Source organism: Populus alba, chromosome 3 (assembly GCF_005239225.2).
Source record: "Populus alba chromosome 3, ASM523922v2, whole genome shotgun sequence".
Classification (NCBI taxonomy): Eukaryota; Viridiplantae; Streptophyta; class Magnoliopsida; order Malpighiales; family Salicaceae; genus Populus; species Populus alba.
In genome coordinates, this window is record NC_133286.1 from 3797622 (window position 1) to 3825375 (window position 27754).

General features: G+C 33.6%; 4 protein-coding genes across 11 annotated transcripts; 2 read left to right on the forward strand and 2 right to left on the reverse strand.

Annotated features, from left to right (window-relative positions):
* Positions 1-1574: 1574 nt before the first annotated feature.
* LOC118045847 (uncharacterized) lies at positions 1575-9008 on the reverse strand. 2 transcript variants are annotated; one of them, XM_073408039.1, is made up of 3 exons: positions 4213-6084; positions 3998-4116; positions 1575-3205 (listed from the first exon to the last, which is right to left on the reverse strand). In XM_073408039.1, the coding sequence occupies exon 3, from the start codon at positions 2621-2623 to the stop codon at positions 1850-1852; it is 774 nt and encodes a 257-aa protein (XP_073264140.1). In that variant the 5' UTR covers positions 2624-3205; positions 3998-4116; positions 4213-6084; the 3' UTR covers positions 1575-1849. The 2 variants fall into 2 exon arrangements, with proteins under 2 accessions (XP_073264140.1, XP_073264141.1); XM_073408040.1 differs by lacking the exons at positions 3998-4116; positions 4213-6084 and adding an exon at positions 8896-9008.
* Positions 9009-16909: 7901 nt separating this feature from the next.
* LOC118045846 (cuscuta receptor 1) lies at positions 16910-21530 on the forward strand. Of its 2 annotated transcripts, XM_073407914.1 has the most exons (8): positions 16910-17360; positions 17459-17608; positions 17733-17882; positions 18007-18153; positions 18428-18574; positions 19307-19465; positions 19672-19821; positions 19930-21530. In XM_073407914.1, the coding sequence occupies exons 1-8, from the start codon at positions 17000-17002 to the stop codon at positions 20568-20570; spliced, it is 1905 nt and encodes a 634-aa protein (XP_073264015.1). In that variant the 5' UTR covers positions 16910-16999; the 3' UTR covers positions 20571-21530. The 2 variants fall into 2 exon arrangements, with proteins under 2 accessions (XP_073264015.1, XP_073264016.1); XM_073407915.1 differs by lacking the exon at positions 18428-18574.
* Positions 20794-22063, forward strand: LOC140955362 (cuscuta receptor 1-like). Its single transcript, XM_073407917.1, has one exon. It carries the CDS (start codon positions 20794-20796, stop codon positions 22057-22059), a length of 1266 nt encoding a protein of 421 aa, XP_073264018.1. The 3' UTR covers positions 22060-22063.
* Positions 22064-22199: 136 nt separating this feature from the next.
* LOC140955363 (uncharacterized) lies at positions 22200-25618 on the reverse strand. 6 transcript variants are annotated; one of them, XM_073407922.1, is made up of 6 exons: positions 25417-25618; positions 24142-24220; positions 23557-23986; positions 23005-23094; positions 22830-22886; positions 22200-22607 (listed from the first exon to the last, which is right to left on the reverse strand). In XM_073407922.1, exons 3-6 carry the CDS (start codon positions 23592-23594, stop codon positions 22370-22372), a joined length of 423 nt encoding a protein of 140 aa, XP_073264023.1. In that variant the 5' UTR covers positions 23595-23986; positions 24142-24220; positions 25417-25618; the 3' UTR covers positions 22200-22369. The 6 variants fall into 6 exon arrangements, with proteins under 6 accessions (XP_073264023.1, XP_073264021.1, XP_073264019.1 ...); XM_073407920.1 differs by lacking the exon at positions 25417-25618 and adding an exon at positions 24555-24685; XM_073407918.1 differs by lacking the exon at positions 25417-25618 and adding an exon at positions 24449-24676.
* Between the last annotated feature and the right edge of the window lie 2136 nt (positions 25619-27754).

Consider the following 27754-nt stretch of genomic DNA (forward strand, 5'->3'; position numbering starts at 1 on the left):
TCATCTGTGACTCGCTAACTGTATAATTTCTTGAATAAGTTTTGAACATTTTTTTTTTTTGCTACTTTGCAGAAAAATCTACTTTTCAAAAACTAACATTGTTAAGAATATTGAGAGTATGACCTAAGAACAAATCAACAAAATTGTGATGGAAATAGTTTTTGTAATACAAAACTCGGGTCAGAATTCTTCTCGCGGCAGAATTCTCTACTTTCATATTAGATATTCAAACAGGAATATCTTGAGCTTCTAATATTGAAATCAAGCGATTAGAAAGCCCAAATTTATCTACGCGTCTAGGACTACAACTTTAAAGTAGTCAAGTGAGATAAAATGGTTTTAGATAACATAATCTGGTAGTAATGTAGATGGTCAAAAAGGTTCTTGATCTGACAATGTCGAGCATCAAAATGTGACTGAGAGTCTGCCCTAAAAACAGTGATCCCTAGGAACCAATAAAGGTAGGTCAATTTTTTAATATATCGTGAGTGACAGAATATAGCTAGGATGATTAGATATCGTATGAAACCAAGTCAGAATCAGTGCCTAAGTTGGAACAAAAACTTGTGACAGCAACAAAACCAATTTTTTTTTTTAGTGCAAATTCTGATGGATTTATCCAACCTTAAAGACCAGATAAGAAGGAACAAATGTAGCATTATGAAGACTCCTGGTCAATCTAAGAAAAAATGATGATTTTGGCAGCAAAGGGGAAGGATAAAGAAATCAGAAAACAACTCAAACAGGGTTTCGAAAAAATATTTCTTTCTCTGCTTTTGTCAATCTTCTAGCAAACATGAGTTAAATTCCTACACTTAGTTCAAAAGAAGTATATACCATCTCTAGCACGTGGGGTCCAAAAATGAGTAACAACAAAAAAATATATAAATTTGACAACAATACATATTAAAAGTAAAATATTTTATATATATTTTTTATTCTTTCTCGTCTATCATAACTAAACATGATACAAAGACAATCACTTTGTCTTGTACATTATCACTAGTGGACACAATTCTATCTCATTCTTCTTTTATGTCTTGTATTCTCTGTCTCCATTTTCTTTGTCTCTATTATCTCAAATAGTAACCAAACGCTGCCTTAAAAATATACAAGTTTGCATGCTAGTGCTATGTTGTGGAGATCAAAAAAACTTTAAATATAAAATAAAATATCAAAGTCTAAAGAAACTTCTTGGCATTGTCATTAAACTTGAAAATACAGTCGTTTTGAATTTTTCTTCATCAAGAAAAAATTTTCTTATTAACATATTTATTGTTTATACTGGTGAATGCAAGTATTTTTTCTTAACTAGAATCATTTTTTCTGTTAAAAGAATATTGTATGATTGTCACAAAAAAATTTTAAAAAAAATTCATAAATATGATAAAATCATGCTCAAAATATATTTAAAAATTCTAAGATTAAAAAAGTTATTTAAATTAAACTTTCATGAACAAATGTTTATGTCATATACATAATAATTGAAAACAATTATTAAAATTCAAATAAAAATTTATAAAACAAGGCTCACGCATCTGACCTTGCTTTATAATTTTTATTAAACTCTGCTCGAATGCTGGAGCTCTATCAGTTGTTCCTCTATTTTTGTTATCTCAGCAGTAGTTGTTGAAAAAAAAACTGGAAACATCCTCTTGTGGTTGCTAGGAGGTTGGGAGTCACAAAAATTTACATGACTGGATGATATAACAACAACATCGTTGTAGAAGAGTTGCCGATGCATTGCGGTTGCTGCTCATTGCGATGTCTTTGCAGATGAAACCCACTAGCTGCTGATGCAAAGCTTGTTGAATTTGCCACATGTTGAGTTTGAGCTTGCATAAAAGCATTAGTGTAGATTAGTTGAGTCTGTTGCAGTGCATACTTTGTTAACTGCTACTGCTACTGCCGCTTTGAACAAGATTTTGAGGAAATGCAAAAGTGCATTAGGTAACTTGGTGCCCATAGATGATGATGATGAGATGTGGTCCGAATAAACACTTCCATTACTAGTTGTTGGTGTTTCACTATGAGTGGAAGCTGCAGCTGCAAATTGTTGATGCTTCTGAAGTTGATGGATTTGCTGACTTCGTTGCTGCTGCTGCTGATTCCGCTGCATCTGTTGTTGTATACTTGGTGCATTTACACTGCCAATAGTAGCAGCTGACATAGCAGGGCTTGAGGTCCGAGCAGGAGTGTACCCAAGGTTAAGAGTTCGGACTGAGCTATCAACAACTTTGTTCACAGGCATTGTTGAAACAGAGGAGTCTGTTAAATCTAGCCGAGAGAACACAATTGACTGCCCACCAGTTAATGGGGTCTGTCCTCCAATCATATCGGCCTTCCTCTCTCCTTCCATATTTGAAGTGTCTTCCTCCATTTTCCCCTTCTTCAGGCACACGGTAATTCGTCTGCTGTGTTGCTTGGGCCGCAGTGATGAAGTGATAGCCATGACTTGATGCCTCTGGAGGGCTTTGGAGAAGAGCATGATTCTGTACCAGCAATCAAACATCAAGACCTGGGAAAGTTGTGGTTCCGTTGATGGAGCAAATGACATTGCAAAAGGAAGAGATGTCTGAGATCTTAAGAGTTGGTGTTTGTGATTAACATTCTGATTTTGCATCAGCTGACGCTGCTAGTTCGGCAGGGAATGATTCCGCTGATGATTTTGCAAATGGTTGGATCTTGATGACAGCTGCTGATTCCACCTAATTCACTCCCATTGGTTTATGCTGCTGATTCTGCTAATGCTTCTGGGATGACGAGGAGCCACTAGAAATACTTGGATTTTGATGACCCTATTTGCTTTGCTGTGTCTGTATGAATGGTTGTTGCTGTCGCTGAAGCTGTGAAGGATGAAGCATTCAAGAAGAATAAAATTGATCCATTGAAGAAAGACAGCCTGAGGATGGGTTCCTTTGTAAGCTGTTGTGGCCCCCAACATGTTCAGGGATTGGAATCTCGTACGCACCATTCTGCAAAATTGCCAGGGAAGTTTGGGTAGTTGAAGATCATTGTTGTAGCACCAGTTACTGCCGATGTCGTGGCATTTATTGAAGCAGAACTTTAGCTACTTGAAGAAGCTACATTGCTAGCAAAAGGGGAAGGCCTCACACTGGCTGGTTGGATAGAAGCTTTTACTGCTGCAGTAGCTATAGAGGAGACTTGATCTTCAGGTAGACTCTATAAAGTGTAGGAAATTGAACTGCAAGACAAGAATCTATCAGCCAGACATCATTCCATAAGCTAATATCTCTACCATTGCCAACCAAACCACAAACTTCTTTCTTTGCAAAATATTTTCAAGTCCCTCGTCCTTATAAAAAGTAATGACATTCCTGGACCATGTACTGCCCTTTAAATTAACACAAACTAAAGGCATGTTCAAATATGCTTTTTGGTTGTGGATGTTGTAGATAACATCTTTTCATAGTCTTGTATGAGACCTCCCAAACCTCCATAGCCATTTGAAAAATTAAGAAGGCTTTATTTTTATCAATAATGTATTCTATACCCACCTTTTTTGTTTTTTTTTTTTTTGGAGGAACCACTAATGCCCATTTAACATTGCATAGTTTTTTCCCTTCTTCCTCCTGAGAACCAAAGAAAGATATGATATGTTTCTCAATTTTTGGTAGCAACAGTGGATGGATAGGAAATAAAGAAAGATTATTTATAATTGAGTTAATCAAGCAATAGTTTTCCAAACGGATGTATGAGATGAAGATGCATGAATAGGTAGACCCAAATACTTAAATGGCATCCCCTCCATCCTACATATTAGATTGCTAGCAGTTGAAGAAATAACAACATCATCAATTCTAGTTCTAGTGATTGAACTCTTGTGGAAATTAACCTTCAGCCTAGAAATCAACTCAAAACATCACATAGTTCTTTTGATGTTTGAAGAGATGGAAAATCATATGAACTGAAGATGAGAGTATCATCTACAAACTGAAAGTGAGTAGTTTTCAGTTGATCAGACCAAAACAAATACCTTTTATGAGTCCCAAATCACATCTCTTTTTAGCATTCTACTAAGACCCTCAGTCGCTATATTGAAAAGAGATGTTGATAAAGAGTCCCCTCTTCGCAATCCCTTTTCCATAAAGAACTCTACAAGAATTGAAAGTTTTGTTGTCGAAATACATTATTGTATCCATCATCTCCATCGTGAACCAAAACCTACACAAGCCATAACTGCCGAGATACCTGGGCAGTAATTGTTGTGCGTGGTCTAGGATCGTGTGCGATACCACTGAAAGGCGAGTGATCCAACTCTCTCTTGGGGGTGCTGGGGTTAAGAAGCAGAATGATAGCAGCAGAGGAGAGTAAGAGACGAGAGAAATGAGATCGAAATTAGACTGCAATCTATCAATTAACTCTAACTGATTAACAAACTTTGCTAACCGAATGTTCTCCAACTAACTAACATAATATTAACAACTAAACAACAGGTTGCGTGCTCCTGACGTCTCTACTTCCCGCTCTTTCTTGCCTCCCTAAGGTAGTCTTCTTCTTGTTGCAACTTCTCTGACTATTCTGTCATCCAGGTACGTAACAATACCCTTCCTCAGAAAGATTCACCTTAGTGATAATGCATAATGCTGTTATCTAGTTGTTCCACTTCTTGGGACAATGCATAATGATGCACCTTAAGTAAGTCTCCAGGCATTGATTCACTCTCTCGGTCTGGCCATCCGTTTGAGGATGATAGGAGGTGCTTAGTAACAACTTTACGCCCAGATGTCTAAACAATTCTCTCCAGAACAGGCTTGTGAAAATTTTATCTCTGTCAGTTAATATCATGGCAGGCAAGCCATGGAACTTATAAATGTGATCCAAGAAAAACTTAGCCACCTCTTGAGCTGTGAAGGGATGGGCTAATGTGATAAAATGCCCATACTTTGTAAATCGATCAACAATGACCATAATGGTATCCTTGCCTCCTGACCTTGGAAGTCCTTCTATGAAATCCATGGTTACAAATGTCACAGTGCTGAACTATTTCTTGTACTAATTTCTTCATAGAAGGCCAGTAGGAATCATTGGTAGACTTGATGAGCTCTTCCCTTAATTACCCTGCAGATCCTATAACAACTCTCCCCTTATACTTAACCACACCATCAGCATATGTAAAGCTAGGAGATTGTGCAGCATCTACCAGTTTACTTCTCATTATATCCTGCAACATGACATCATCTTTATAAGAGGCATAAATCTTGTCATACCAGAAGGGAGTTATTTGTGTTATGGCGGTGAACCTTCCCCCTTCCATTTGATTCCCTTGACAACCTTCTTGCCCCTGCATAGTCCTCTTATATAAGGCATCTGCAACCTTATTCTCCTTCCCTTTTCTGTACCTGATCCGATGGTTCAACCCCAACAACTTAGTTAGTCCCTTCTTTGGAATAGGAGTGTGAATCTTCTAATCAAGTAGATACGTCAGACTTTCATGATTAGTTTGAATGACAAACTGATCTTGTTCCAAATAATGCCTCCACTTGTCGACTGCCATTAGAATAGCAAGGTATTCCTTCTCGTAAATGGATAACCCCAAATGTTTGACTCCCAAGGCCTTGCTCAAAAATGCTAATGGTCTTCCTTCCTGGCTGAGTACTGCTCCAATTCTAGTATCACAAGCGTGTGTTTCCAGCACAAACGGTTTGGTAAAGTCAGGCAGGGAAAGAATTGAAGCCTCACACAATGCTTGTTTCAGGTTGCGGAAAGCCTTCAGTGCTCCTTCATGCCAAAGGAAGTTATTCTTCTTGAGCATCTCTGTCAAAGGCTTGCTGATAATACCAAATTTCCTAATTATTTTTTTATAATAACCAGCTAGGCCAAGGAATCCCCATAGCTCCTTAATGGATTTTGGAACTAGCCACTCCTGTACTGCTTGTGTCTTCTTAGGATCAGTGGCTACCCCTTCAGTTGAAATTATATGCCCCAAATACTCCACCTGTGGCTCTACAAATGTGCACTTGGATCTCTTCACATATAGTTGGTTAGTTTTACGCATTTCCAAGACTTGCTTCAAATGACTAATATGTGCTTCTAGAAAGGAATTATAAATTAGAATATCGTCTAAGACAAATTTTCTCAAGAATGGCTCTAGGATATCATTCATCAAGGCTTGGAAGGTTGCAGGAGCATTCGTGAGACCAAAGAGCATTATCTTGAATTCATAATGCCCTTGATGAGTTCAAAATGCTATCTTCTCTATATCTCCCCTTCACGCATACGAACTTGATGGTATCCTGACCTTAGATCCAGTTTTGAAAAGATGATGGATCCTTGTATCTCATCCAATAGGTCGTCAATTAGAAGAATGGGAAACTTGTTCTTAATAGTGACTTCATTTAGCTGTCGAAAGTCTACATAAAAACACCATGTGTTGTCCTTCTTCTTCACCAAAAGAATAGTAGAGGCAAAGGGACTAACACTTGGTTGTATTATGCTGTTGTGTAGCATCTCCTTGACCATCCTTTCGATCTCCTCCTTTTGGAAGAAAGAGCTCTTATATGGTCTACACTTGACTTGACTTGGAAATAATAATAATAATAATAAAATAAATAAATAAATAATATATGTTGTAGTGAGAAAAGCTATCGGACCGCCCAAAATGGCCAAAAAAATTGGTCGAGGAGGTTAAAAAATGCAAAGATTGAAATTTGATAGTATATCTCGTTGACTGACGAGAGTCCTGTTAACAAAGAAAATTTAATTTTTAAAAAATATATCCAAAATCAGATGTTTATAGACTCAATTAAATTTTATTGAGGGTTTAATTGAATTTATGGAGGGTTTGATTGAAATAAAAACTGAATTTTATGTCGATTTAGGCTTTTATTGGAAGAAATTAAAGTTCAAGGGTCCAATTATAATTTTGAAGAGTTGATTTGGTCAAATCAAGGGTTTAATTGCATAATTATTAAATTTTTATGGGCAGTTAGGGACTTGATTGAAAAAATACAAAACCAAGGACCAAACCGGAAAATGAGCGTAAATAGAGACGTTAGCGGTGGAGCTGCTTCAATCAGGGGAGCACGTCTCACGGCTGATATCCCTCTCCACCATGATGCACTTCGGCCGTTACAACCTTCCTGCAATAAATCCCGAAAAGCATGCATCCTTTGGCTATAAAAAGCCAGAGGAGAGACGGACATAAAAAAAAAAAGAGGAGGAGACAGGGAGGGGGAGCGAGCAGGACAAGAGAGAAAGTGGGGAGCAACACGAGAGGGAGACAGAAACGAGTAGAAGGAAAGAATGTATGCAGAGGAAAACGTTGAGACCAGAACCAGCGTTGCCATTGTCTTCGTCATTTCAAAAACCAGAGACGAAGAAGAAGAAGAGTGCAAATAAGAATTAAATGAAAGGAGAATCAGAAACGAAAATAGTAGCAGAAGAAAAGAAAGAAACGTTGCTCGATTACAGCACTGATCACCCTCAACTTCATCTTCATCTGCAGGCAGCAGCTCCAGGGGACGTTTGAGAGGACTAGAGAGGGAGAAAAAGAATAAAACAGGGAACAAGAGGAAGAACAGAGCAGAAGAGAAAAAAAGCAGAAGGGAAACGCAGAGAAAGAAAGAAGAACCACCAGCCAGTTAGCACCACGATCCGCAACCGCAACACCGTCCACCGCCACCGGCAGCACTGCTAGGCTGCAGGTCTGCTTCCTCCTCCTATTCTTCTTCATCTTCTCCGGGCCGCTCCACTGTTCACATTGCATGGGAACAATGTAGTCTCTCCGCTGTTTGTTTTAGTTTTCTGGGTTGGACAGTGTTGGCCAGCCCAAAATGATCGGTCGGGTCCGGCCCAATAAAAAAAAACAATTCTTTAAAAAAAATCATAGCTTTTTATAGCCCCAAGCATACGTCCCCATCTCGTGGGAAAAATTGCATGATGACAATGGTATCACTGACCCATCCCGTGGTGGATAATTTGTTGCAATGTCCATCTCCATCAAAATCCTTTTTGTTTTGAAAAGGATTATATATACATACACACACTCAATGATCACTTAATATTTTATATTATTTTTCAAGTTTTGAGATATAAGTTCATAGCTTTTAAAGACAACAAATATACCACAAGATTTTAAACTATTTCATATTTTCATTAAATAAATAAATAAATTACTTAAATGGTTACAATATTTTTTTTCTTAAGAAAATAAATTGATTCTTGTGTTAATAACATTTAAGGATTTCTTCCAATTAAATAATCAAATTTATTAAATAATCAATAACAACATTCCCTATTAAACCAAAGTATTTCACGAACCCATCTCTTGAAAAAAATGCATGATGGCAACGGTCTTAGGGATCAATATGCAGATGGAATTGGTCTCATGAACTCATAAATGCTTACAGGGCAATGGTCTTAGAAACCATCTCACTAGAGTGGAAAAAAATGCAGATGACAAAAGTTTTATAGACCTATCTCACATTATAAATTCTCATCCATCTTACTTGTTGGTTGTGTTTACAAAAATTAGACTCTCTAGAAAGAAAAAGAAGAAGACTTTTTGTCATGACAATAAACAAGTATTTTAGAAATAATTCAATATATAAAAAAAACACTAGAAATGACATTTCGTATCAAATTATGAATTTGAATAAAATTATAAAAATATCATTGGTAATTTTGCAAAGTTTTTTATAAACTCTGATTCCTTAGAATTTTAATTTGTGATATAAATACATGTTATAAGACTTCTTATAAAATTGAGAAATATAATTGATACTGTAAAATTAAAAATAAAATATTATTTGATCATAATAAAATGGCTGGAATACTAGTGAGAATTTAGGGGAAATTCATAAAACAAAATAAGATTTCGAAGATGAAATATCTTCTAATTTATTCTATTTTTTAAATTGAAATAAAATGTACCTGTCATACGCCCCATCTCGTGGAAAAAAACAATAGCTTTTACAGCCCAAAGCATACGGCTCCATCTCGTGGAAAAAATTGAATGATGACAATGGTATCACGTGGATAATTTGTTGCAATGTCCTCTCCATCAAAATCCTTTGAAAAGTTATATATATATATATCATGGCCGTGTTCAAAAAATCACATGAGAATCGCACAGTTTCGTTGATTAATCAAACAATTAATTAATAAATAAATAATAAAATAGTAAGACCAAGACTTGTGACTATGACTGGCAATGACAGGTTTGGCCCTTCACATGACAGGATAAATTAAATTAATAAAAAGCTTGTTGACCAGTAATCATTCTTTGACAAAACTCGAAATTAACAAATCAAATGCAAACACACCACTCAAACTGGCAATGACATTTTCCCATTTCTGTGTGCACTGCCAAACAGTCTCTTTTTTTTTTCAAGATAATAAAAACATTATATTTAGAAAGGTTTCAGATTAATTAAATAGGTTATGAAAATATAATTGCTTAGCGGTATAGATCATGAAAATATGATTGCTTAGTAGTTGTTTAATGGTATAGAAGTATTGGTTAACAATTAGACAATAAAGTTAGAAGTTGTTAGTTTAAGTATTTTACCGGGGCTACTGTTTGATACAAAAAATTATTTGAATAGATACAATTTTTAACCCAAATTTTATACATAGGAAAAGCTTGTTCTCTCTGGTTTTTAATACCATAGACGGTGCATTAATCCAGTTTTCATAGAAATAGCTATGACGAAAATAGTAAAGAATACAAGGACGGACTATCTGTCAATAATGCCCAGGAATGATTTTGAAACTTGTGGACAATTTTCTTGAACGTGTCCAGCTAATGGGTTCTTTAAGAGCCTATTTAGGAGTGTGGTTGTGGTTGTTTTTTTACTCAGAAATGTATTAAAATAATATATTTTTTATAAAAAAAATTATTTTTGATATTAACACATCAAAATAATCTAAAAACACCAAAACAATATTAATTCGAAGCAAAGAAAAAAATAAAAAAATTATAACTGTCGAAATACCTGGGCAGTAATTGTTGTGCGTGGTCTAGGATTGTGTGTGATATCACCGAAAGGCGAGTGATCCAACTCTCTCTTGGGGGTGCTGGGGATTGGGGGTTAGGCGAGTGGGTTCTCAAAGCATCTTTGTTTCTGCCTTTGAAAGAATTGCAAAGTCTTGATTTGAAGGCTAATGAATTAGTTGGGTGCCTTTGAGAATCAAGGCTGGTTCATATTATTGTGTTATACTAAAATTAAAAATGATGAAATGGCTGCTGTGTAACGCTACTTATTTTGCTTTGATATTTCTCTTGCAGGCTTTGGAGTGTTGAAGCCTTGTACGTATTAATTCGTAGCATGGGAGTACTGAATTTGTTGTGGTTGCTGGTGAGGGAATAAGTTGTTTGCTTCTTGCATTCTTGGCCCAAAATTGTGTTAGTTCGAAACTTGTCGGCAATTTTCTTGAATGTGTCCAGCTAATGGGTGCTTTTTAGTGTGTTGACCTCATAGCTTAGCCTTATTGTTGGTCGTTTCACTCGTGAAGTTTTGTAACTATATTGATCTGTGGAATCCTAAGTCTGTCTTGTTTAATTACTTTGTTTTCTTTTTTGCACTGACCATCATGTTGGAGTATTCTTATCAAGAAGTTAACAATGATATAGTCCATCCTCAAGTTCAGTTTCTTATTCATCTCTTCCTAATTTAACATAAAAAATGAGAAAAATATATAGAAAACTCCTACTAAAACTAACTCTTTCAACTTGTCTCAATGTGTATGCACTACGGAGATATCCTTTAATGATGAAGACGTGTTGCTTGGATCAAAAACTCCATAAACAATATTTTTGAATTAAAAGATATATCAATAAAAAGATGGTTAAAAGATATATCAATAAAAAGATGATAAATTGTATCTTGGTAGATAATGATTCGACTATTAATATACTACCTCTTAAGATTATAAAAAAACTCAAGATTTATATTTATATTTATATATAAAAAAAAAATATTGTTTTGACACACACATAAAATTAGGTTGATACAAATTAACCCGTAACCTGATAAAAAAATCATGATACAAATCTTACTCCAAGCGAAACCCCAATAGTGTCTAACGAGGATTATTTGGAAAAAAGATTCTAGAAGCCCACCAGTATGCATAAGGAAATCACCAGGAAATTACTCATCTTGGCCAATAGTGCTATAAAGAAGAGAAAGTGGATATACCACTTTCTCATCAATTACGACAATAATTGACTCCCAGTCAATGCGGTCCAAGCAAATTGTTTGGTGAGGTTATATGCCAACAAAACTAATTTGAATATTTTTAATGTGGAAAAAATTATTAAATGTTGTAGTGAGATTATGTTTTTTTATTTCGAGATAATAAAAACATTATATTTAGAAAGGTTTCGGATTAATTAAATAGGTTATGAAAATATAATTGCTTAGTGGTATAGATCATGAAAATATGATTGCTTAGTGGTTGTTTAATGGTATAGAAGTATTAGGTTAACAATTAGGCAATAAAGTTAGAAGTTGTTAGTTTAAGTATTTTTACATGGGGCTACTGTTTGATCCAAAAAATGATTTGAATAGAAACTGTTTTTAACCCAAATTTTATATATAGGAAAAGCTTGTTCTCTCTAGTTTTTAATACCATAAATGGTGCATTAATCCAGTTTTCACAGAAATAGCTATGATGAAAATAGTAAAGAATACGTGGACGGACTATCTGTTAACAATACCCAGGAATGATTTCGGGGATTATTATAAATTATATAAAAGGAATTGCTATCTGAATTATATATATGAATGAAAAGGTAATGAGACTAGTTTACAACCCAAAAAGCATAATAGAATTCTGAATGTTCTAGGAGCTATGATTAGTTTATTAGGTAGCATGTAGTTAACAAATTATTGTAATTAAGTGTTGAAGGGATTTTAACAGGTTATATGCTTGTGAATAGGTTTTTTGAGCTAAGATTTCAGACCAGGCAAAGTATAGAGAAGTTAGTAGCAGTGAGCAAGAACCCTGAACTTACAAACCACACCAGTATAAAAAATGTGAGGAATCATTAGCAAAAAATAAAAACAAATAATGACATAAGCAAGTGTCGGGCAAGTAATATACAACATCAAGATACATAGACATCAAATAGTAATTTTCTTGAACCGGAAGAACCCTTCATTTATGGCTATGTTCCAAGATAAAAAAAAAATAATGACATAAGCAAGTGTCGGTCAAGTAATATACATAGACATCTTTTTTTACTTCCTCCAGAGGTACAGAGTATAGGAGTTTACTTCGCCACCATTTTGTCTAAAAATTCTAGCTACGAGCTTCATGGTTAATTTTCTTGAATTGAAAGAACCTTTCATTTATGGCTATGTTCTATAATATGTAAGTGAATTAGTTGCAAACCAGGGGAGTCTATGTGAAAACATTACAATAGCATTTACTCTGAGTAAGAACACCTCCATGCATGTGCTGTAATTGACAAAGAAAAAAAGAGAAATCCTTTCAATTTATGAAAATGCAATGAGTTAACCTTATATCACACTGCAATATATACTCTACAGTATTGAAGTATGAAAACATTGAAACGGGAATAAAGAAAATAATTCATCAAACAATATGAGGGTTGTCTGGAAAAAGATTCTGGAAGAGACCACCAGTATGCGTAAGGAAATCACCAGGAAATTACTGCATGGTTGCTTTTAAAAATCAAAATGGTACACAGCAAGTCAAGCATCCGCGTTCACAACCTTTTAATGCTTGAACTCATCTTCGCCAGTAGTGCTATAAAGAAGAGAAAGTGATATATCCACTTTCTGATCAATTACTTTAGATCCGTGGAAGATATAATACAAGAGAAAGTGGTATATCCACACTGTATAATGGGTGGCAAGCTCCTTGCTTTTCACGTGATGATGCCCCCCTCTTTCTTTCTTTCTTTTTTTTAATAAAAAAAATCCCTTTTATGCTTAAAATCCACCCACTAAGAGCTCAGTGTGATTGTGATTGCTTTTTAAATAATTTTGAAAAAAACAGGGAGTCTCTGTGAAAACATTACAATAGCATTTACTCTGAGTAAGAACACCTCCATGCATGTGCTGTAATTGACAAAGAAAAGCAGAGAAATCCTTTCAATTTATGAAAATGCAATGAGTTAACCTTATCTCACACTGCAATATATACTCTACAATATATATATATATATATATATATATATATATATATATATATATATATTAGGCGTAGTTTCATGAATCCTTTCCATTAGATATTCAATAATTTATATATTCTTTTTGGAGAAGTAACTCATTTTCACACCCTTGTTGTAGTTTTCTATTTATTTTCACACCCCAGTTGCCACCTGCTTTTCTTTCCAATCACGCACACAGATAGTGCAGAAAAGCACTACGACAATAGTTGACTCCCAGTCAATACAGTCTACGCAAATTGTTTAGTGAAGTCTTAAGTTGTTTGGTGAGGTTACATGCCAACAAAACTAATTTGAATATTTTTCCCAACCTGGCGAATTGACCAAGTGCTAAACAATAAAATAAAATAATATTCAAATCATCTGTAACATTTACAGACTCTTATGTAGATATCTTATTGGTTGGGATTTACAATTTACACTTTACACTTTCTAATTTATAAAACCAGGAGCAAATCACATATAATACAGTTCGTCAAAGGTTTCCCTGTCAAAATGGAGTTCCTGGTGCGTTCTTGGACACATGCAAGCACATTGCAAAGGCTCCAGAATTCACAAATCTCCTGATGGAATGACCGCTGGCTATCCCATGCTATAGCTGGCTATATGTGAGGCCTTAATTTGCCTAGGGCCATATGATCCACATAATAATTTCTATTTAAACTATTTTTATAAAAAATAAAACAATCATTTGATTCTTCCTTTTAATTTGATATATGATAAAGTTGATTTATTTGATATGTAAGATTTAATGATTTGATGTTTTAAAGAGTAACTTTGATTTGTTTTTAATGTATTGTTGAAGAATTTTTATATAGTGTTTAGGCTTGATCCAATATAATTTTATTTTTTTATAAAATTTTAAATGCAAATAAAAAAAGCTTAAAAGTTTTTGAAAGAGCTTCCTTGCTTGGAATTTTAGTTTGTAGCAATCGCCTTCTATAGTTCGTAAATAAAATGACAAAATTTGATAGAATTAGTTTTCTAGAAATTTATAGGATATAATTAATAACTTGACTTTAATTTAAAAGGATTAATGGAAATCATAAAATTTCAACTAATATATATATATATAGGAACTGCATGGCCATAAAAAAATAAAAAAAGAGTAAGCATTTTCAATATTTTAGCTAACCAATGCCGACTTTCATTGATGAGTTGTTTATATTGGATGTAAATATATTTCAAACACTTATCCACATCCAAATTAAGTTAAGGTATGTTTATAAAAATTAAATTTTTTACGACCCCTCCTTAATTTCAATTGAAATCTTGAAGGATAACACAAGAATTATATTATTATAAGGTAAAACTATAGAGAAAGTGAGGAAAATATTAGAGCAAAAGACGATTTTCCAACACTAATCAATTCCTTGAAAGAGGAAGATTCTCTATTTCTTGAAAGGCTAATTTTGCACTATTTTTTCTTGCGGAATGCATTCACACTACATTTAAAATTAGGAAACCTAAATCTATGATTTTTTTAATAAATTGATTTTATAGTTAATTTTTTATCATCCATATATACCTTAAGTAAACCTTACTTTTAATTATTTCAATAAATAAAACATTTATTTTTAATCTTATTATTAGTTTTTTTCTTATTTTTTTATGATAATTGAGGAATATATAATTAATACCGAAAAAAACACCTAAGTTTAAATCACCAGCCATTAAAATTAATCAATCGGTGGTTGCATTCTAACACACTATATTAAGATTTATTTTTATACAAGTTGAAAATTAAAGCATATATAATATATATATATATATCATCCCTTCTCAAGCTTGGAAATGGTCTAACGGACCCAACTCGTAGAAAAAACGCTTGACAGCAATGGTCAAGTCAACCTTTTATTCATGTTTTTCCATTGAAGACTTTGACTTGGATTAACTTGTGTTAATTACATTTATACAATTTTTTTTTTTTACAATGTTAGTAAAATCACTTTAATTATTGTTTTCAATCTTCCCGTGTGATTCATTGCTTGGTGATTCTAAAGTCGCCTATTTAAACTTTAGCACATTATACAACTAAATTTATTCTTTCACTCGTATTTATTATATATTCAATTAGTTAATAATTAGAAATACAAAAGAGAAAAAGACAACTAAAAATATATTTATAACCAGAAAGTTAGTGATTAATAAATTATCTTTGCTAGTTATAAATTTAAAATAAATATCTTTTTACAATATTTTTGAGTGAAATTGGAGTAAAATTTATACTTTTAAAATAAAAAATATATAAAAACATGTTTTTATATTCCCACTATTTTTGTATTTTATATCATGGTAATTAAATGTTGCCTGGTTAACATAACACTAAATCATAAAAAAAAAAAAAAAATTGTGAATGGCATGGTAGTTGGATCTATTTTATTTTTTTTTGTGTGTGATTAAATTAAGTTTTTCGATAAATGACACATGTATTCGGTGACAAATAAAAAAATAATCTTATTGCTAGAGAGGCATTGGAGCCTTTAATATTTTGTAAAGGCATGGAACACGATGCCAAGGGAATGTAAGATAGTTGTTGACAGCTGGCGTCAACCAGAAAATTCTAAAATATTCTCATCATTTCAAAGAAAATTCTATCGAGAGGAATTCTTTATATCTATGTGGGAGGCCAGCAAAGGCAAAAGGGAGTGGTAACTCATCATTTAAAAAGAAATTCAATCAAGAAACGAAGATACTATCGGAGAATAACAGGAAAGTATTATAAATTTGTGTCTATTTATTTGGTATCGAACCATCTTAATGGTTGTGAGAAAATCAAAGCACGGTCACAGACATATCTAGAGAAGATACAAAGTTAAGTTGAAACTTGTTAATTCACCTTAAAAAGATACTGAGCACATGAGTTTTTTTTAAATTTAAGTTTTTTTTATAAATTTAAAAGAAAATGTGTGAGGTTAACACTCTGCAGTTGCATTGTTTACCCCTTCATATTTTACTGTGAATGATATTATTTACTTTCTTTTAAGTTTGTTATAAATTTAAAAAAAAAATATTAAACCCGGTTAAGTTTTCACCACATAAGTTTTACTGGGGACAACACTATTTACTTTTCTTTTTTTGCTTAAGAAAAATGTTTTCTTTTTTTTTGTTTCTATTTTTTAAAAAAGTAATCTTAATCTTAGTTATATTTATATTTATATTAATATCCCTTTTCTCTGTTATGTTATTTAGAAAGCCTATTTGAAATGATGATTATTTTTTAATAATGCATTTAATTTTTGAGGAGGTTTTTCTAATTAATCTATAATTTTTAAAATATTTTGTATAGATGAATTTTATTTTTGAAAATAAAAATAAATTTATTTCAGATAATATTTCTAATATGTATAGCCTTGCATATTATTTTTTTCTCTTTTTATTTTATTCAATCAATTTATAATGTGTATCTATTTTTATTATCGTTTGATCAAATAAAAAATTAATTTAATTAAAAAATTTATAAAACACAACTGCATAAATATCACGTCTTGTAAAATTAAATATCTTGATGCACACCTTTCTCTCTCGGTTTTTCTTGTTTTTATTTTGAGTTATCGTTTACTCCCACTCAATATCTTGATGCACACCTTTACGACAATAGTTGACTCCCAGTCAATACGGCCGACGCAAATTGTTTGGTGAGGTTGCATTCCAACAAAACTAATTTGAATATTTTTCCCAACCTGGCAAATAGACTAAGTGCTCAACAATAAAATAAAATAATTTTCAAATCCCAAAACACGGAACCTGCACAAGTATAAATAGGACCTCTATGGTTGCCCAAAGGCACATAACAAACAACAATATTCTACGCAGTAGTTCATAGAATTATCTAAGATGATGATGAAAAGAATTGGGGCTTGGATGCTGCTAGCATTATTGACTCTGGTTGGCGAATGGTATGGTCGTTGTTATGGATGTTTGGAGGAAGAGAGGATTGGTCTCTTGGAGATCCAATCTTTGATCGACCCATATCGCATTTCCTTGAGAGATTGGGTGGACGGTAGTAATTGTTGTGAGTGGGGGTGGATCGAGTGTGATAACACTACAAGGCGAGTGATCCAACTCTCTCTTTTCCATATAAGGGATAAGAGCTTGGGCGATTGGGTTCTCAACGCATCTTTGTTTCAGCCTTTTAAAGAATTGCGAAGTCTTTATTTGGAAGGTAATGGATTGGTTGGTTGCTTGGAGAATGAAGGTTAGTTCAATGTTTCTGCACTTAATTATAATCATAAAATAAATGAAGGTTGGTTGGTGTTTAATGTCAATTATCTTGCTTTGATGATTCCCTTCCAGGCTTCGAAGTCCTATCATCAAAACTGAGGGAACTTGACCTAAGTTTTAACCGATTTAATAATGATAAAAGCATTTTGTCATGTTTCAATGGTAACCTTTCCACTCTCAAGTCTTTGGATCTATCATATAATCACTTGACAGCTGGATCAGGTAGCTTCTATGGTAACCTTTTAATTATTTAGCTTCGAAACATTTTCTTTTCTCCTTCTCGTATCATTTTTTTCTACGCATTTAATTATTTCCTTCCCATATGCTATTGAGGAACATCATGCAGGTTTCAAAGTCTTGTCATCAAGGTTGAAAAAGCTGGAGAACCTTCATCTAAGTGGGAATCAATACAACGATACCGTTTTTCCATCTCTTACTGGATTTTCATCCCTCAAGTCTTTGGATCTATCATATAATGAGTTGATAGCTGGATCAGGTAGCTTCTATGGTAATCTTTTAATTATTTAGCTTCGAAACATTTTCTTTTCTCCTCCTCATATCATTTTTTTCTATGCATTTAATTATTTCCTTCCAATATGCTATTGAGGAACATCGTGCAGGTCTCAAAGTCTTGTCATCAAGGTTGAAAAAGCTGGAGAACCTTCATCTAAGAGGGAATCAATACAACGATAGCATTTTTCCATCTCTAACTGGATTTTCATCCCTCAAGTCTTTGGATCTTTCACGCAATAAGTTGACAGGATCAGGTATAATACACAGTTTCTACCTAAATGCTTCACATGACATTCTCTTAATTATATTGTTTCCCTATCAACAAAAATGAGGACTTTATATCTATTTAATAAAAACTATCAACAAAACTCTCTAATACAAATCACTAGACAGCCAATGAGAGACTGCCGATTTCTTTATTAGAAAAACTCTCGACTGTTTTATCAATAAAGAGAACAACATAAAACCCACATATTTAATTCTACAACTAAATATTTATGTATAATTTGAGAATTATATATCTTGTAGGTTTACAACTCCAACCAATGAGGCTGGGAAAGTTAGAGAACCTTGACCTGAGTTTCAATCAATTGAACAACAGCATCTTATCAATTCTGAGTGGGTTTTCATCCCTCAAGTCTTTGGATCTATCGTACAATAAGTTGACAGGATCAGGTATAATACACAGTTTCTACCTAAATGCTTCACATGACATTCTCTTAATTATATTGTTTCTTTATCAACAAAAATGAGGACGACTTTATATCAAGAAAAGAGGCACTTGGAATGAGGTCCAAGAGGCATATATTTTATTCTCCTATAAATATATATTTTATATTTATCTTTTTAAATAAATATATTTTTATATATGTTTTTTCTGTCTTGAGATACCTAGTCAAGCACAACTCTAAGTTTTTTTTTTTTAATGCATTTGAGTTTGAATTAGATAATAAGAAGCTCTCTCCTAAAATATTATAATTAACAAAATTGTAATTATTAAAACTTGGATCTTAACATCAATTCAAAAAAAAACTATCCAATACAAATCACTAGACAGCCAACGAGAGACTGCCAATTTCTTTATTAGAAAAACTTAATTATTGCTAGGATTGTTATTCTTGTTTTAATTACCGATGAGATCTTAATTATAAGTTTCTTTATCTTGTTTTGTAAGTATATCATAACTTAGCTTCCATCTTTATCGACTTTATATCCATAAATTGTTTTTTTTTTCTCCGATAAGATCAAAATTAGAACGATTAAAAATTGTTTCTTTTTATGTATAATTTGAGAATCATATATCAATTGAACAACAACATCTCATCAATTCTAATTATCTTTAGTTTCTATATATCATGCATATCATGAGCTCATTATGACTTACTCTTAGAAACAACTCTCTTGCAGGTTTTGAGATCATATCATCACATCTGGGGAAACTCGAGAACCTTGACCTGAGCTATAATACATTCAACAACAGCATTTTCTCACATCTGCGTGGACTTTCTTCTCTCAGGTCTTTAAAGCTATCATATAATGAGTGGACAGGATCGATTACTGTCAATGGTAAAGTTCTGTTATTTACAATACCTTTTGAAATCTCTAGATTTTTCTGGCAATTTGTCGTTTCTATCCAAAAATCATCTCCCTATTCAATATCAGTTCTCTCAAGGATACTAATTTAAGTCTTAATTAATAATATTGAATGGAATGACTATTCTGTACCACCACTATTTTCATCATATCTCTTCTTCTTTCTTTCTTTTTAACAGGGACTTTCTTCAATTCTAGCACCCTTGAAGAATTGCATCTAGATAATACTTCTCTCCCAATAAACTTTCTCCGGAACATTGGAGCATTGTCTGCTCTTAAAATTTTGTCTGTTGCTGAATGTGACCTTCATGGCACCCTACCCGCTCAAGGTAAATTAACAACTCTCCATCCTAAGTGTTTTGGACTACTTGGAATTTTTTAGTTGAATAGAAGATTCTTTCAACACTATTTTGACTGTTTCGAGATAAATTGTACAGGTTGGTGTGAATTGAAGAATCTGAAGCAGTTAGATCTCGCTAGAAATAATTTAGGAGGTTCTCTCCCAAATTGTCTGGGTAACTTGTCATCTCTACAACTATTAGATATTTCTGAAAACCATTTTATTGGAAATATTGCCTCCAGTCCTCTTACCAACATCCTATCCCTTGAATTCCTTTCACTATCAAATAACCTCTTTGAAGTTCCCATTTCAATGAAGCCTTTTATGAACCACTCAAGCCTCAAGTTCTTCTCCAATGAGAACAACAGACTAGTAACAGAACCTGCTGCCTTTGATCATTTGATTCCAAAGTTCCAACTAGTCTTTCTAAGCTTGTCAAAAACAACGGAAGCATTCCATGTAGAAATTCCCGACTTCCTCTATTACCAATACAACTTAAGAGTCCTTGATCTCTCCCACAACATCACCGGAATGTTTCCATCATGGTTGCTTAAGAACAATACACGATTGGAGCAACTATATCTAAGTGACAACTCCTTTGTTGGTACTTTGCAGTTGCAAGATCACCCATATCCGAATATGGCCAATTTAGATATATCCAACAACAACATGAATGGTCAAATTCCAAAAGATATTTGTTTGATCTTTCCAAATCTGAGGATTTTTAAGGATGGCTAAGAATGGATTCACAGGTTGTATTCCTTCTTGTTTAGGAAATATTAGCCTTTTAAATTTAGATTTATCCAACAATCAGTTGTCTACAGTAAAACTAGAACAACTAACAACAATAGATTATCTTAATCTAAGTGGGAACAACTTTTGGGGTCAGATATCAGATTTTCCATTACATGGGCGGAAAGCGTGTAGTGTATTGGATTTGAGTAATAATCAATTTTCAGGCATGCTTCCAAGATGGTTCGTCAATTCTACAAGCCTTAAAGCACTTGATTTGTCCATAAACCATTTTAAGGGTCCGATCCCAAGAGACTTTTGCAAGCTTGACAAGCTTGAATATTTGGACCTTTCTAAGAACAACTTGTCTGGATATATACCATCTTGTTTCAGTCCACCGTCTCTAAACCATGTGCATCTATCCGAAAATAGATTGAACGGTCCATTAACATATGGATTTTATAACAGCTCTTTCCTGGTTACTATGGATCTTCGAGATAACAGCTTCACCGGCTCCATTCCAAATTGGATTGGCAATCATTCATCATTGAGTTTTCTTCTTCTAAGGGCTAATCACTTTGATGGTGAGCTCCCTGTTGAGTTATGCTTGTTAGAAGAATTAAGCATTTTGGATGTTTCACAAAACCAGCTTTCTGGTCCACTACCCTCCTGTTTGGGCAATCTTACTTTCAAGGAAAGTTTCCAGAAAGTGTACGTTCTCATAAATTTGTTTGTATTAAGGTCCATAGCAGATGCATATTATGAAACAATGGGTCCACCACTAGTGGATAGTATTGATAGCTTGGAAAAGCATTCTATGCCTGACTTTGAAGAAGTGATAGAATTTACAACTAAAAATATGTATTATGGTTACAAGGGGACAGTTCTTAGCTATATGTATGGTATTGATCTCTCGAATAACAGCTTTGTAGGAGCAATCCCACCAGAATTTGGAAACTTAAGTGAGATACTGTCATTAAACTTATCACACAACAATCTCACTGGATCTATCCCTGCAACATTCTCAAACCTAAAGCATATTGAGAGTTTGGATCTTTCTTACAACAACTTGAATGGTGCCATCCCTCCACAACTTACTGAAATTACCACACTTGAAGTTTTTAGTGTGGCGCACAATAACTTGTCAGGCAAGACACCCGAGAGAAAATTTCAGTTTGGGACCTTCGATGAAAGCTGTTACGAAGGAAATCCTTTCTTGTGTGGACCTCCATTGCGAAACAATTGTAGCGAGGAATCAGTGCCATCACAGCCAGTGCTTGATGATGAACAAGGAGATGATGGTTTCATAGACATGGAGTTTTTCTACATCAGTTTCGGTGTATGTTACACAGTTGTGGTGATGACGATTGCAGCAGTTCTCTACATCAATCCATATTGGCGACGCAGGTGGTTGTACTTCATCGAAGACTGCATAGATACTTGTTACTATTTTGTGGTGGCTAGTTTTCGCAAGTTCTCCAACTTCAGAAGGTGAATTTGTTACTGGGGAGATGGTCGTTCCTTGTTTGTGATGATTGTTTGTCTAGCTATTGGTAATTTGTAGTGTACTGTCTCTAAGCTCAGCCTTTCTATTTGATTAGTTATTTGGGCTAAATATATAAGCTGGACTTCTCATTCCTGAATCATTAGGAAGGAAACTGATTTGGATTGGTCATTTACTCGAGTGTGATTACTCTTTCAACTCTCAAGACTTGTCTGAAAATAAATTGCCAAAACCACTACTAAAGTATAAACAAAATATTCTATGCCTTTGTTTCAAGGGCGACCCCACCTCAGTTATTCAATCAAAGCATTGAAATCGGAGCAAGAAGATCCACCTTCTTCAACAGCCTTCCTGGCCATTTCTTTGCTCTGCTACTCATTTCCTCTGCTTCTTCACCCATCATAATTTGAGTGATTGCCTTCTCTACAGCTTCACTTTTAACATGATCTCCATGCACTCTAAGCCATTCCTCAACTCCAGTTTTTAAAACATCAGTCACCAACTTTTCATTATAGAATTGTTCAGCAAATATTGTTCTCCTAAGCACAAAAAAATAAAATTGTCCTTGTCAAACATGCAGCTGTGACTTGAGACATTCAAAATTTCAACCTCATTTTCTATAAAATTCAACAATACTGGATATGGTCATGATTCAATGGAATAATCCCCACTTATTTTCTTGAGACCTTTTTCCATTGAAATCTTGCAAGACTATGGCATACATGAACTCCATCTAATGAACAGTAAATCAAAGAAATTACCTTCTGATAGATCTCCTCTTGCCAATCAGCGCCTTTTGCATGTAGAATCTAGGGATGCTACAAAAATTTCAATGCAGACAACAAAATGTTAGAATTTAAAAGAGTTTGATAACAATGCGAGAAGAAAAACAAAAGGTAAGATGTTTAGAAATTCAATGCTCCGCTGCATTATAACCTGCTGGATCCATGGGGCAGTGGGCATGGCGTTTTGAGACCTGATCTCCATTGAAAGCATCTCCAGAGATATTTTACATAGATAATCATACTGAAATCAGATATTAATAACAAAACATTAGATCTCAGAGCAATCCATGTTACAAGAGGAGGAAAATGGATATATGCTCTATCATTTCATCTTTTGTGAGGATAAACTTCTGTTTCCTCTCTTTTTATTTAATTATTTATGTATTGATTTGCTATTTTCTTTTTGCACACTGCCCTTGTACTTGAGATAAGCAAGAGTTGGTCAAGTATTATAAGACATCAAAATACATAGACATCCTTTCCCTGTATTATTCCAGAGGTACAGATTATAGGAGTTTACTTGGCCACCCTTCTGTCTAAAAATTCTAGCTACGAGCTTCATATATTAGTGACTTAGTTGCAAAGCAGGGGAGTCTGTGAAAACATTACAATAGCATTTGCTCTGAGTAACTTCTACGCATGTGCTGTAATTGACAAAGAAAAGAAGAGAAATCCTTTCAATATGAAAATGCAACGAGTTAACCTTGTCTCACACTGCAATATATACTCTACAGTATTCATTGACCAATGCAAGTGCCAACAGTAGCTGTCTATATGATTTTGGATGTAGAGAGGTCAACAAAACATTCAACTTTATGCTGAGAAACTAGGAAACCATGCACCATTGTGGCTAATTGATTTTTGTCTGCTGCTTTTCAACTTTAAGATCACTATCATTTCAACCCTGTAGAAGCATAGAAGGTCCAAATCCAACACCATTCATTTAAGTTCAGTTGCAACTCGAGTTTTAAATTGAAACATGTATGCTCATAGCAATAGATTAACCTTGAAATTAAAATCGGAACAAGCTTCATGCAGCCATCCAAGAGGTCATCATCAAAAGAAGAGATTACACAAGAAATTCCAACAAAAATTACTTCCCAGCACTTTATGTTCCCTCAAGTTCGCTTCTCCTGAGAAACACATGAAAAGATGAAACAAAAAAAAAGAGGTGTGTGATACTTGATCTTGCCTCATGGCAATCCTGCTGATTTTAATTAACCCTTTGTCGTTCTCCTTTTCTTTCATATAAATAAAAAATTTACTATTTTGCAGCACTTGCACATACATTTTGTCGACTATTCTTTTCCGTGAGTCAGGCCGCAATTGAATTCTCCAATCACCCGTGTCCATGACAGGTTCTCCGCCTGGGACAGTGGGCCAACCAAAAGGAAAAAAAAAATCATATTGCATGTTAGAAAAGACCCTAAAAAGAAAGTCAGGAACGGCAAGAAGAGCAAAAGCACATCAAGAACATGAAAAATGGACTATCAGTTTATTCAGACTTGAATAGATTTAAAAAGAACTTCTGTCTAATATCATGTACTTTATTAAAGAATTCAGCCAAATATGGATGCATAACAAATATACACAACCATTCAGGTCAAGGTGCTAGGATCCTTGGTATTCGGCCATTCAAAGCAAAGAATCTTCATGGTGCTTCTAAACCAAAGAAGCATTCCCTTCTAAGCAAGTACTTACTGTCAAACCCCACTCCCCTGTTGAATATTAAACTCAATCCAGAAGCTCCTAGAAGGTCAAGGAAGTCAACTAGCCACCAGCCACCAGTCGCCAACCAGCCATCAGCCGCAGCCGCCAGCCACCAGCCACCAGCCGCCACAGCCGCCAGCCGCCTTCACACTTGAAGGTTGAAAATTCTTGTTTTGAATTCGTGTATAAATAGAGTGTCCAGCTTATGTTATTTGTGTGGAGAGAATTGAGAGAAACACTAGAAAAAAAATAAAGAAAGAATAAATATTTACTTCTCTGAAAGAATAAATATTGTAGGGAGCAAATAGTGTAAATAGAAAGAGGAAAATACCACATCCCCAAAAGAATAAAGAAATAAGAAGAAGACAAAACAAAGTCATAAAACGAGGCCTTTCAATCCCCAATGAATATCAGCAGACTAAATACCACAGCACAAATAGAAGATAAAGAGGCCAGAAACACTAACCCATCCCAAAGAGATTGTCTAGGATGTTTTAATAAAGGAAAGAAGAAGAAGAAAACAACGAGCATTAACAATGAATATTTCATGTTATCATCAACTCTAAAGAGCAGACTGATAAGAATCAACTTAACAAATTTACAGGCACATCTTTCTTTGAACAGACAACACAATAACCCTGACCATACTACATGCTCCACCCACAGTAGAATCGGCTGATTGCGCCTTTCTTCGAGTTGCGTTCACGAGCAGCGATTTCATCGATCCGATTATATATCTTTTTAATTTACTTATTAAAATAGAATTTATCTCTCTGGATAAGAATTTCAGTTAAATAAATCAAAACGCAGACGTAAATTTTAAAAATAAAAAACATAATAGAAAAGGAAGCACCTGGTGGAGATTTGAAGACTTATTGGTTGAGGTGGCGGCGGTTTCCTAGAGCGGAGGAGGGAAAGAGAGCTCAGGTGGAGAGAGGTGAGGAATGTCGGACCAAAGTGAACAGAGCTTGACAGATGACTTTCTGTTTTAATATGAATATTCTAGTTAACTTACATATACCTCTAATAATTTTACAAACCCTAAATTTCACAATCATATAAATATTTATATAAATATCTAAAAAAAATTTAATACTAAAATTAGTGATAGATTCGCTAACAAACTAAAAGAAATGTATTCACTGTGCTGCTTTACTGTTCATAACTAACAAACTAAAACTAAAACTAAAAGAATTATATATATTATATATATATATATATAAGAGTGCTCATTAAAACACGGTGCACTGTGTGTGAATCCTGTGGCTTCACAGTCTTCACCGCGCTTCCTCTCTGTTTTTCGCCTTTCTTCTCGCGCGGTGGGTGTCCCGCGCTTTCTTCTCGGCTGCTTAGGCTCCCTGGCGTCTTTTCATCGACTTTGTCTGGTGCATGTTCAGATTGAGGCGGGGTGCTAGGCGCGCGAGGAGATGTCAGCCGACGGGTAATCACCTGCATCGGCTGGGATGGCTTCATTGAAGCTGTCCTCTTGGTCTGTGGCGGGCCTACTCATCAATGAAAAATTTATTCTAACTGAGACATTGTTTTTGTTTTTGTAAACTCTTTTCTATTATATTTTTTTTATCCAAATTTTTATAGAAAATTAATCATTGTCTCAATTTAATTTTTATTTTGATTATTGATTTATATACATGTTTTATATTATGTGGAAACTTGATCATTATAGTAAAAAGAAACAATAATTGATTATATGTTGAAATAGATTTAAAAAACAGTTTAATTTTAATAGAAAAAGTAAAGTGTATATATCTTCTGTTATTTGTGTACTTATTGTCTTGATTCTACTGGGAAATAAATTTTATGTTGCATGGTATTTTCCTTTGTTGTTGCGTTGATAGGAAAAAAAAAAAACAGAAGATGGGGAAAAAAAGGTTGCATATCTGGATAATAATTACTAGTGAAATAATATATGTAAAGTGAAATTATAGTTTACAATCTGGTCTCTGAGAAAATGAATCTTGTTATAAATAAATTATAATTGTAAACACTTGTAAGTTTAGATAAACTTCTAATATTGGTGATGTATTGTTACCAAGAAAATAAATCTGAAAAAAGTAAAATCTTCAAGTAGTGTAATTTCTTAGTTTGGATTCATCAAGAGCATTGTATTTTTCACTTATATTAGTAAAAGAGTACAATACTCAAATATAATTAGTACTTGAGGTGTGGATGTAGGCTTTACCAAACCATCTTAGAAATTAAGTTTGCAATCTCTCTTTTCTTATCTATTTACTTTTAGTACTTCAATTATATTATTGGTTATTGTGTTATATGTGTTTAGTGTGTTTATTTGCATTATTTTGATATAATTAATGCAACACCTAATCCATCCCTCTTAGATGCTATTGTTGTTTTAATTATCAATCATATTTTTTTTTTATCATAACTTTAGAAGAGTGCATAATGTTTTCTTATGTTGATGTCGAAAGAAAAATATTTATAATTATTTGTATTGTTTATAGTTTCTATTGAAAATTACATTGTGTCTCATAGAAAAACAAATAAATAAATATATAATGGCAAAGTTAAATTGTTTTTTTGCAAAATTAGTGTGTTAAATTTTTGTGATTCATTTTAATTAATATTATTTGAGATTATATAAATGTGATATATAATTGCAAAGTTGATTTTTATTATTGAGATAATAGATGGATAAAACTATTGTTAATGATTTCAATGTACTTGTTAACCTAGTAATTCTTTGTGGTATAGATGGCAAACCCGATTTCTAAAACATTTTTCATGCGGGAAAAAACCAAAATAATTGGAGACACAATGTAATTTTCAAATATAAAGCATGATGAATTAAATTCTCTCAAGATTCCTAATGGTAGTGGTGTCTGCAAAAAGAAGTTCAAAGAAACTTGTTTTGTTTGTAAAAGCAAAGACATCATTGTATTATCACTGTAAGGGAAAAAAATACACAAAGCAATATTAAGAAATTATATTATGAATAAAACACCTTATAAGAAATTGAGCAAGATATCGTATGAGTTGTTGAATGTTCAATCATCATCCTATAAATACATTAAAGTGTGGGAGTGTCTAGAAAAAATTTCATTGCTCCACCAAAAAAAATTTAAAAATATAGATTGTATTATATAAGATATGAAACTATATTTGAAGGGTATAGCGATAGTAATTAGATATCCAATATTAAAGATTCAAAATCC